Source organism: Neophocaena asiaeorientalis, unplaced genomic scaffold (assembly GCF_003031525.2).
Source record: "Neophocaena asiaeorientalis asiaeorientalis breed wild unplaced genomic scaffold, Neophocaena_asiaeorientalis_V1.1 scaffold78, whole genome shotgun sequence".
Taxonomy (NCBI): domain Eukaryota; kingdom Metazoa; phylum Chordata; class Mammalia; order Artiodactyla; family Phocoenidae; genus Neophocaena; species Neophocaena asiaeorientalis.
Genome location: NW_020175018.1, coordinates 469,327 through 481,264, shown reverse-complemented (window position 1 = coordinate 481,264; position 11,938 = coordinate 469,327). Strand labels below are relative to the sequence as shown.

Here is an 11,938-nt window from a genome sequence, read left to right as displayed (position 1 = left end):
GATCACTAGGGTGAGGACCAGGGATCTTTCCAACGTACAGGTTTTTGCTCTTTCTCTTCCGGGAGGCATCATCATCGTCCCCAGCTGTGTCAGCCCCACTCATCTGCAGAGAAAACACAGACACGTTGCAGTCTGGGTACCCAGGGGCTGCTGCCTGAGCAAAGAGAGGCTCAGGGATCCAGCAGCTCCTACAAACCACTCCCACCTCCATGCTCCCACCCCTTGAAGAAGGTGGGGGGGAGACCCCACTACAGGGAGCAGTCTGTCCATGGAGTGTGGCAGGCTTAGCAGAGCCTCCACCCAAAGGAGTCTCCTCCTGATACACAACTTGTGCGGGAGAAACCAGAAACACAGCATTCATGGCAGTAGGGCAGGCCAGAGAGGAAGCTTCAGTGAAGATGCTACTGTGTGACTTCGCCAATTGCTGTCCCTCTCTGAGCCTCTAGTGCTTTAAATTTCAAAATGGAGATCATAATGACTAAACTCAGGATTCTGAGGTTTCGAATAGACCTGGGATTGGTCAGCAGTGTGTTAAGTAAATCATCACACGGGAGAGCACCTCTCTGGCCTTAAAGCTTTCCATGGTTCCCGAGTCCCCTCGAGATAATGTCCAAACTCCCTGACACGACATGCAGGGTCTACCGTCTTAGGATCTGGTCAGAAAGCTCCATAACAACCTCAGTTACAACTCCTTTGGTTATCTCTCTGGAGAGCCCGACCCCTACTCCAGCAACCTCTTCAAACTGCCCTCTAGTCAGAGGAAAGTCTTCACAGCCCGGTCCCCTCACCTCGGGCTTTGCATGTGCTATTCCTTCCATGAGGGATGCTTTTATGACTCTCCCACCTCCCTTTCCTCCTAAGACCCAGCCTCAGGAAAGACCTGACCTTGGGTAAGCTGCTTAAATGCCTCCTCACCTGGGAAGCCCTCCTTGGCCCCTAGACCAAGGGTGTGCCCCCTTCACCCCTTGTGAGGTCCCCACTATAACCAACATGGCCTCTTCCAAACCTGTCTCCTCTACTGGACTGTGAGTTCCCCAGAGCAGGGGCTCTGTCTGCCTTCACCTCTGTCTGGGTCACCTTGACTGGGCCTGGTATACGTTAGGAGCTCAAGAAATACTTGTTAAATGAATGAATGAATCAAGGGGGAGCGAAAGCAGGCTGGGAATGATGTGTCTTGAAGGCCTCACTGCTTGATCCAAGGCCTGCAACTTTATTCCCCGGGGCTCCATTGAGCCCACCCCCACCTGCTTGCCTTTTCCTGTGCTGTGCCCCCTTCCTGGAACACTCTCCTCTTCTGCCCAGTCTCTACCTCCTCCCAGTCTGCTACTCCTCGCCTCCTCCAGACCACTCCAGGCTCCCACCAGCTCTACTGGGGCCGCCCGCCCTCTGTCGCCCTGCCTGTGTGTGCCCAGCCTCCTCCAGGGGAAACCAGGGCCTCCACAGTGCCACTCCAGAGCGGGAGTACAGGAGACGCTCTGAGATATTGGAGGAGGTAGAGCTAAGGGGAGGCTGGGCTTGGACACTATGTCCTAAGATAAGACAGAAGGCACCCAGATGTGAATCGCAGCTCGGACTCCTCATGAGCCATACCCTGGGCCTCAGTTTCCTCACTTGTAAAATAAAGGAGATGGGCTAAACCTTAAAATACTGCGTTCTCAATTCTGGCAAGAAAAGTGGCCTTAATCCAGATATAGCCAGCAGGGGGAGCTACCAGCCTCAGTGGTGCAACCACCCGCGGATGGATGGATGGATGAATGAATTATAGCTTCATTCATGGAGCTCATGCTATAGGCCAGACCTCAGAATGGGCATTATCCAGACACCATCTCATTACTCTTCAGAGCCAGTCCATAAAGTAAACAGAACCTCAGGGAAGTTAAGTCACCTGCCCAAGGAGTTAAGTGACAGCCTTTAAGTGACAGCTGGAATCTAGGCTGTCTGAAGTCAGGGCCTGTGCTTCTCTGCAGAGGACGCTGCTAGTTAAATGCAGAGGATGGGGCACATTTTGAATGTCTTCAATGAAAGACTCAGGGGAAATGCTGCCTCTTTCCTGAGAACGCTGCCCTACCAAGGTTGGAAACACGTGTGTGCGTGCACTCACAGGCACACGCCCATCTGTGGTGTGGGATTCCGGATCTACAGCTTGCAGCCAGGCCTGGGTATAGATCCTGCTGCTACTGACTTTGGAGACATTTCCTGGCCTCTCAGCTTCAGCTTCTTTAGCTCTAGCAGAGGCATGGTGACGGCCACCCAACCCGCTGTTGAGAGATTCACCAGGATAAAGTCTGGGCCCCCAAGGCCCAACCTGGCACACAGGGCGCCCTCAGTAATCGGGGACCGCCAGCATTCACAGCCCAGTGGACGCTGTCACTGCCACCCCACGCACACAGGTCACAGTTGTGCTGGGCTGGCTGGGCCGTGCCTGAAGCCCCCATCCGTGGGAAAGGGCCGCCAGCACTGGGCTTCCTCCCATTTAACCTCAGCTTCCGCACTTTATCGGCCCCACACAATGGGCCTGGGGACCACTCCCGCCCCACCCGGCACCCCTAGCCTCTGCACTGCTGGGAAATGGGCTCTTCCTTCCACTGCTGGGAGGGGGTCATCTCCAGGGTCGGGCCCTCACCAATCAGCCTGACAGAGGGGCCAGGGAACTCTGGCCCTGGGAGTCGGCCCCCAAAGCGGCTAGCGAAACCCACATACCAAGGGGTGCTGTGTGCCAGGAAGAGAAGAAACTGAGACAGAGAGTCAGGGTTCTGACTTCCAGCCTCAGAGTGGCTCCCTAGCCTCCTGTCTCCAAGAGCTGCAGCGAGGCCTGCCCAGGGCCCAGCACACAAAGGGGCCTCTCCTTCCCATCTGCTCCCCACTGCCTGCTCTGCTCCATGGCCCTCCCTGCTGAAAGGCGAATGGAGGTGAACCCAGAACCACTCAGCCCTCCCTTCACTCCAGACAGAAATCCCTGGAGCCTGCCCAGCCCCCTGGCCACCTCCAGGGACTAGAAGAGTAATTATAATTCATATTGTAATTATAACTATAATAATAGTCATGGTTAAGAGTTAAATGCTAAACTGCCTGGATTTGAGGGGCTTCCCTGGTGGCGCAGTGGTTAAGAATCCGCCTGCCAACGCAGGGGTCACAGGTTCGAGCCCTGGTCCAGGAAGATCCCACATGCCGCGGAGCAACTGAGCCCGTAAGCCACAACTACTGAGCCCGTGTGCCACAACTACTGAAGCCTGCGTGCCTAAAGCCTGTGCTCTGCAACAAGAGAAACCACCGCAATGAGAAGCCCCCGCACCGCAAAGAAGAGAAGCCCCCGCTCGCCGCAAATAGAGAAAGCCCACGTGCAGCAACGAAGACCCAACACAGCCAAAGATAAAATAAATTTACTTTAAAAAACAATAATAATAAAAAACTAAACTGCCTGGATTTGAATCCTAGCTCAGTCACTTATTAGCTAATTGACCTTAGCCAAATTACATCCCTTCTCTGTGCCTCAGTTTCTTTGTTTGTAAGATGAGGACAATAATTGGACCTACCTCACAGGGCCGTTATGAGGATTAATGAACACATGCGAAAGTGCCTGGTACCGGAAGTGCTCAATAACCATACGCTACGGTGGTTACTGCTGTTATTTTCTCTATGCCAGGCAGTTTGCTACGGCGCCATATCATACTGTAATTTAACCTTCTCGACAATTCTAAGGGCTATTTGCTGTTTATTTCCCCCAGTTTACAGCTGAGGAAACTGAGGCCCAGAGGAGTCCAGTAACTTGCCTGGGCTCTCCGAGCTGGCCAGTGGCAGAGAATTTCAGGTCTGGCTCCAGAGCCCACCCATGACTGAGGGCTTTTCCGTGAGCAGGGCCTCACCTGATTTCTCCTATTGGTCCTGATCTGACTTCTGGGGCCACCTGGCCACACCTGGCTGCTCTCTCTGACCCAGACTATCCTGGCAGACCCCAAGGAACCTTGTAGAAACACTGGAGCTAAACTCTACACTTATTTGTTTAGACAGAGGAAATAGTCCTTTAGGCTTTTTAAAAATAGGAGGCGAGAAGGTATTATCACGTCTTGGAGCTGGAAGGCACCTCTTGTCTGACCTGCAGCCTAGGTGGTAAGCTTAGTGCAGCAGGGCTGGCACCCTCGGCTGACAGCCTCTGCCCAAGCCGGTTTCCTGCAGGAGGGGAGAATGAAGCACAGCCAGGGAGGGGCCACAGCCTCTTCTCCTCACTGTCAAAGCATGACCCGTGATCCTGGGCCAAGCCAGGCCAGGCTGGCGTGAAATTCAATGGCGGCGGCGTGGGCTGAGACACAGACACTCTTGGAGCTCCCCCGGCTTCCAGGAAAAGGACAGACACGGGCCCCTGGATCTGCTCTGCCAGACCTCCAGGGGGCAGCCGGCAAGGCGGGGGTCTGGCAGCAGAGGGCGCTGTGAGACAACGCAACCCAGCACAAGGGGCCAGCTTCAGGGGATGACCCGCAGGAAAAGCCTGGGGGACCTTTTCCTCTCTAGACCTCAGGCGGCCCATCCATAAGATGATCGTGGCCGAGTGGACCATCTCTCAGGTCCGTCTGGTTCAGACAGTCCTATACACAGCAGAAATCACTCAGTGTACAAGAGGGAGGAATGACAGGTGAGGCGAGGAGTAACGTAAGGACTGTCACCCCTGTGATAGGCAGCATGCGCTCTGGCCAGCCTCAGCTTAGCCACACGGCAGCACAATGACAGGCCCGAGGCCACGCCAGCTCTGTCTGGCCCTCCTGGGTCTCATTCTATGACAGGATCACTACTGTGGGCACAGAGCTGTCAACACGCTGCAATCTTCTTGAAGCCCTGGGACAACTCCGTGAAGACTTAACATTCCCATTTTATAAGAGAAAACTAAAGCTCAGAGAAAAAAACATAACTTGGCCTAGGTCTCAGGACCAGGAGGGAGGAAAGAGTTGAAACATGAATGCAGCCCGTCTGACTCCACAGCCTGAAGACCTCATCCCTCTCCTCTTCACCTCTTGCCTGGAAACTGTGATCTGTTGGCATCCATGGACCACCCCCTGGAAAGCCAGGCCCAAGCCAGGAAGATGCAAGTGACAGGAAAACCCGTCGCCTTCCCCGGCTGCCATCCCCCCACACCCTGCCCCTCACCAGCAAGAGGCGTGCAGAGTCTGGGGTAGAGCCAGAGACAACTGGACAGGGTGAGGCCACTGTCCAGCTCCATCACCACGTGGCCTGGGACAAACCCTTCTCCCTAGGCCTCAGGCTCCCCGCTGTAAGATGAGTCCAGCTGGTCCCAGCTTGCGGCAGTGCTGTGAAGGCTAGCACGGGGAGCTGGAGGCGCCTAGTGAATGCTGGGAGAACCGTTACTACTCTTGCTATCCTCCTCCCCCTCCCCCCCTTCATCACCATCATCATCACCATCATCATCAACACGATTCCCATTTATGGAGCACCTAGCAGGTGCTGAGTGCCAGACACTGCCCTGAACACTTTACCCGAGGCAGGCTCTTTAATCTTCCCAGCAACGCTATGAAGGAGGTATCAATATTATTTTCTGATAATACCTATTTTACTGATGAGGAAACTGAGGGACAGAGAAGGGCAGGGACTTGCCCAAGGCCCACTGCCAGTGAGGGGTGGAGGGAGACCAGGGTACCTGTCCAGCCTAGACTTCACTTCCCCCTGACAAGGGTTAGCTTCTTACTGAAGTTGGCTGTCTGGAGGGAGCAGGATATGAACGATGATGAGGGACTTGAGGCCTGGCAAGCAGAAGCCACGTGGAAGGGTAGCCACCAAGGGGCTAGTGGCAGCCTCTGAGGTCCCTGCCAGCTCAGTTACTCAAGCCCAAGAAAGGAAGCTACAGGCCAAAAGAGGGTGGGGGAGGGGAGGATGCCAGTGGGAACCTTCGGCACCCAAAGGAGGAAGCTGAGACAGGAGAGAGCTGGCCCAGGCCTGCTGGACTACCAGGTGGAAGTATCTGCCCCAAAATAGGAGCTGAGATCAGCGGATTTAGGGAACTAGAAATGTACATGAGAATGTACGTGAATTTATCTGTCTGTAAATATTTGTAGTGGAGCAAGGGGACATAACTTGGAAGGGTCTGGTAGGGGCACTGAAATTGGGAGGCCCAAGGTAGGCGGCAAACCCTTAGACTTCAGCCGTCCTCCAGAGGAGAGTGTCCAGGCCTGGCCTGAGTCAGCCTGAAGCCTCACCTCAGTAGGACAGAGGTCTGGACTCTTTCCTATGGAAGCTGCCTCAAGAAATGGCCTAAGATGGTGATACTCAAACTATGGGGAACGTTCCAATCCCTGAGGGGATGCAAGGTCTGGGACTTCCCTGGTGGCGCAGTGGTTAAGAATCTGCCTGCCAATGCAGGGGACACAGGTTCGAGCCCTGGTCTGGGAAGATCTCACATGCCATGGAGCAACTAAGCCCATGCGCCATGACTACAGGGCCTGCGCTCTAGAGCCTGCGAGCCACAACTACTGAGCCTACATGCTGCAACTACTGAAGTCCAGGAGCCTAGAGCCCGTGCTCCGCAACAAGAGAAGCCACCACAGTGAGAAGCCTGTGTACCGCAACAAGAGTGGCCCCTGCTTGCTGCAACTAGAGAAAGCCTGCACGCAGCAACAAAGACCCAACGCAGCCAAAATAAATGAATAAATAAATTTATTAAAAAAGATCCTGTAAGCCTCGCAGTGTGGCAAAAAAAATAATAAAATGCAAGGTCTGGGCACCGCCCCCTGGAAATTCTGATTCCAGAAAATCTGATTCCAGATTCTGGGGTAGGGGGACTTAGAAATCTATTTGTTAATAACCTATTCCCCAAAGAAGATATACAGATTGCCAAAAAACACATTGCAGCCACATAGCACAGGGAGATCAGCTCAGTGCTTTGTGACCACCTAGAGGGGTGGGATAGGGAGGGTGGGAGGGAGACACAAGAGGGAGGATATATGGGGATATATGTATATGTATAGCTGATTTACTTTGTTATAAAGCAGAAACTAACACACCATTGTAAAGCAATTATATTGCAATAAAGATGTTAAAAAATAAATAAATAAATAACCTATTCCCCTGGTGATTTTGGAGCACATCAGAGTGCTTACAGATAAGGAAACAGACCCAGTCCCTATTCCTTTGGGATTTAGTTCCAATTCCTGGACACAAAGTTTAAGGCCCTTTTCTAGAGGGCCCCAACCGGCCCTTCCAGCCCAGCCACCTTTCAGCAGAAGGTGTCCTCCCACGTGCCCAGAGGCCTTATTGCTAGTGGCTGAGAAGCTAAGAAGGTTTCTGAGGCCATGTCCCAACTTGGTGGGGAAATGTGCTGGAATCCATTAGTCATGTCTGCCATGGGTTTGGAGTCAGAAATGGCAGAATGAGTGCCACCCATCTACCATCCCTGCACCGTAGAAATCCCTTGTTCTAGCTAAACTGACTTCTATAGACAGTTTTGTCCAGGTCATGGTCTTTCACAGAATGCCTACCTCATCCTCTTTGTTTGTTCTAAACCTGCCCAACCTTCAAGGCCAGACTGAGGAGCATCTTTTGCCAGAAGCCTTCCCTCGTGCCCCTAGGCCCTGGGGTCTCTCCTCCCTGAATCTGCACCTGCCTGGCCTCACAACAGTTGTCATAACAACACCTTGCACCACACTGGCTGTGAGCACCTCCACAGCATTCGCCTGGCGCCTGCACGAATGTCATCAGGCACTGGGCTCTTTGGGTTCACCCTCAACCACCATGGGATGTGAGTGCTATTCATCTCTGCTTTTCAGAGAAGACACTAAGGCTCAGAAGAGCTGAGTGACTCACCCAAGGCCACACAGTTAGTAAGGGACAGAGCCCAGGCTCAAGCTGGCTAACAGGCTTCAAGGCCGTGATGCAATCTTTTCACTGTTAGGCCACCTTCGGGGCCCACACGGAAAAAGCATTCCTCACGGGCTGAGATCAGCCTCACACATTTGTGTGGCCCCTGCTGTGGCACAGAGCACAGGGCCTGGCCCACAGCAGGAAATCAGTCAACACTTACTCATCTATTTCTAAACATTTGCAAGAGGCAAAGGGCACAGTGGTTAAGAGCTCCAGCCCTGGAGCCACATTCTAGTTCTGATTCAGACTTTTATAAATCGTGCGACCCGGTGCAAATCACATAACCTCTCAGTGCCTCAGTTTCCTCACAACAGTGTCTACCTCACAGGGCTGTTGTGAGAGTTAATGAGTTCCTGTAAATCGCTTAGAATAATGCCAGCACAGAGGAAATATGTGTTGTCATGCTTGTTGGCTGATAGATTTCTAGTCTGGCTAGGCCTGGACCAAGTGTAAATTATAACTATTTCTCCAGTTATGATGTTGGATCTTTTAGATCCAAATACACCTGCTCTACTTTCTGTGGGCTCCCCCAGTACAATGGAGCTGTAAGACTATCTAGAGTCATAAAGTCCTGGGTTTAAGTCCAGGTTCTGCCTTCTTGGTCCCTCTGGCCCTCAGTTTTATCCTCTGTCAAATGGGTGGAAGGCTCACTGGAAGGCTGAGAGAAGAACAGAGGTGGGACAAAGCAAAGGCTCATTCCCTGCAGCTCCTGGACGCACGCTCCCTCCACCCCACCCTGTTATGTACCCACTCCCCCTCCACCCTTGGCCCCCTTACCTTCCTGTGTCCTGTGAAGAAGACGGAAAGGTGATGCATTGAGCCACCATTGCGGCCCAGTTCCTTCTTGAGGGTGCGGGGCGAAGGCATGGCCCAGGTGGACGCAGTGCCCTCTCCATCTGAGCAGTGCAAGGTAGTGTCGGAGGTGAAGCAGGGCCCGCGGGCCTCCTGCAGCAGGCTGCCCTCGCTGTGCGTCCGGCGCCGCAGCGAGTTCTGCACGTGCAGCGAGAGGCCTCCCTCCGCACCCTGGCCCGTCTCGATCATGCTGCTACGCTTGGCCTCACCACGCTCTCCATAGTTTTCATCACTTGTGTCCTCATCCTCGTCCTCCTCGCCCTCCTCGCCCTCCTCAGCCTCTTCTGCATCTTCCTCATCGCCCGAGCTGCCCCCCTCCGCCCCTGCCTTCTGACTGTAGGTGCTATCCAGCCGGACCTCGGGGATCACGAATTTTGGCCTGGAGGCCATAGGCGAGTCTCCTGTGGCTGCTGGTGGGTCCCCAGAGCTCGTGGTCTCCTTAGCAAGGGGCTCAGCTGCCAGGGGGTCCTGGCTCGCGGGCAGGTCTTGATGGGGCAAAAGGTCCTGGGCAGGGGGTTCCTGGATGTCAGGGAGGTCTTTGCTGATTAGAGTGTCTTGGCTGGGAGAGGGTTCTTGCCCAGCAGGAAGGTCCTGGCATGGAGAGAAGGCTGGGGCTGTAGGGTGTTCCTGGCATGGTGAGGAGTCCTTGCTTGGCAAGGGTTCCTGGCCCGGAGGAGATTCTTTGCAGGAAGGTGAGTCTTTGCTGGTTGGTGATTCTGGGCCAGCAGAGGGTTCCCGGCTGGAAGAGGAGTCCTCTTTGGGTGGAAGGTCTTGTCCTGGAGGAGGATCCTGGCCACGAGAGGGGTCCTTGCTGGGTGAGGGGTCCTCAGCACCCGGCCCCTTCCTTTCCAAGGGCATCTCCCTCTTCTCATCTGCCTCTGTTTCAAACATCTGTGAAATAAAGAGAAAATGAGGAAGGCTCACAAGTGGAGGCTACTGTGTACAAGCCAATGTCACAGAGATTGAAACAAAATCGAGCAGTGACCCAAACCCACACTCTACACTGTGAAAGCCGAAGTGCCACATGGAAACCTGACAGTCCCTTTGGCGTAACTGAGTATGGGCTCCCACCCTTATTTCCTTGCTGGAAACTTCTGATCCATCAAAACATGGTTGGTCATTTACGGGAGAAGAGGGAGAGGTTAGTTACCATTATCTGGCTCCTACCATATGCCAGGGGCCATGGCAGAGTAAACCCCTCTTACATAATCTTCCCAGTGGCCCTCTAAGGGAAATGTCTTGGTCCCTCTGTGAGTAAGTCACTCTGTGAATAAATGAGGAGCCAGACAGCCTTTGCCTTCATGGGCCAGAATCAAACCAAGCCCCAAGCCAGAGCAATCACCAAGTGGGAGAATCCTGGACCCAGCCAAAGGATATCTTCTACCTGAACCAAAGGTTTTAAAAAACCTTAGTGAGTCATTCAAATTAGAACTTGCTCTGAATGTTTAGATCTTTCTGAAACTAATAAACTGGAATAAAACCAGAACTTCAAAATACTTGCTCACACCTGGACTAGACATATGTCACAGACACATGGACCCTCACTGAGGGATCATCCGCCCAGTGCTTTTGAAACTGTGTTTGGAGGAACCTCAGAAGTTCCACATACAAAAAAGGAAGCATTTCCTGCCTCACACACAACCCTCAGAACCCTTGGAGTTTTTGCTGGGTTCCTGCAGATTTCATTTGCAAAGGGAAAAATGGTGCCCTCGATGGAGTGTGAAAAGCAGCTATCTCACAGGAAGACTGGGGCTCAGAGAAAGTCAGGGGTGTCTCAGTGTCATAGCCACACGGGAAAGTCGGTCAGGCCTGGGCTAGGTTGGGTCCCTCATCACAGTTAAGGACTTGGAATGCTGGACCTAGAACTACTCAGAGCCCGGGTTTCGTCTATGAAGAGGCCACAGCACCTAGAACTAATGAAAGAGAAAGATGCCGCACATCCCTGGGAACTATACAGTTACGCACGCACACGCACACGTACGCACGCGCACACATGCAGAGGTGGAAAATTTCAGGGCTAAATACCTCAGCACATATGTTAAGAGGTCTTACTGTAAAGACCACAAATGCCCATTTGATCGATGAGGAAGATGGGCCCAGAGAGCAGCAACTTATCCACCCCTGCACAGCTGCCAGAGACTGAAAGGCTATGCCTGCAGCTGGGAATTCTTTTAAGCCCTGGACCAGCCAGGCCTCACATCTGGGAATAAGTGGCCCAGCCACAGGTCGGGGCAGCTGCAGAGTGCTGCACACACGTGTCAGAGGTCACAGTGTTGTCTGGGAGCAGCAGAGCGGATGTGAAAGCCCGGTGTGGGTAAGAGCATCGCCTGGGAGGATGACAGTGAAAGTTTCTGCCCATCCACCACCCTGGGAGGTGGGGTGCAGAGAGAGTTGCTGAGCCAGGAGGGGAAGCCTCAGAGGACTCTAGGACCATCTGGCCAGGGTCTGGTTCCCAGGCACAGCCAAAGACAGGTGCCCACTCACCAGGAGGACTTCCTTCCCTGGAAATCCTGCCTGCAGCTCCAGGATGAAGACAGCTCCACCCAGGAACCCCTTGGACCTCACTGCCTCAGACCCTGGAACTTCAGCGAGCCCAAATCTCCACTGCACAGATGGGGAGGCTGAGGCCCAGAAAGGAGCAGGGGCCAACCTAGAATCACACAACGGGGCCAGGATAAGCCAGTCCCTAAACCCTCTGGGCCTCAGGCTCTCCACCTATGAAATGGGATAAACAATGTACCCAAGTGACACACCAGGAGAGTAGACTATAAAAAGTCCAAAGCTCTGAAATGGGATGATGGTGGTGGTAGTCATGGTGATTAAAACAACGGCCATGAACCTCAAAAGTGACACATCTTTCCCATGGACCCCTGGAAGCAGACGGTCAAACTCCCAGAGTCGAAGCTGGCAATTGTGATGCCGGGAGCCCCAATCCAGGAATCTCATCTGGGAACCTTAGTTTGTTCCCAGGGGGTCAGAGAGATCCTCCACTGCACTGACAGGAAGACAGAGGGCCCAGCCTGGACAGTGACCAAGGCTCCCATAAACCCAAGGCTAAAAACAAACAAACAAACAAAAAACCCAGGGCTAAGCTGGGGTTAAAGCCTGGCCTCTGGCTCCTTCTTCCCAAGCCCACTTTGGATCTCAGTCCCCAGAGCAGCCCAGTCCCCGTCGTCTCCCACCCACCAGGGAGCCTTCTCCCTCAAGAAAAACAAACTTCAGCAGC

The 11,938-nt window shown here is 53.5% G+C and overlaps 1 protein-coding gene across 5 annotated transcripts in view; it reads right to left on the bottom strand.

Annotated features, from left to right (window-relative positions):
- Nucleotides 1-11,938, bottom strand: part of RGS3 (regulator of G protein signaling 3) — a 128,746-nt gene that overhangs the window by 7,507 nt on the left and 109,301 nt on the right. For all 5 annotated transcript variants that reach the window (XM_024762166.1, XM_024762167.1, XM_024762172.1 and 2 more), the window contains 2 exons: nucleotides 8,638-9,603; nucleotides 39-103 (listed from right to left, as the gene is read on the bottom strand). In XM_024762166.1, coding sequence (XP_024617934.1) covers nucleotides 39-103; nucleotides 8,638-9,603 — 1,031 coding nt within the window. The remainder of the gene's footprint in view (nucleotides 1-38; nucleotides 104-8,637; nucleotides 9,604-11,938) is intronic.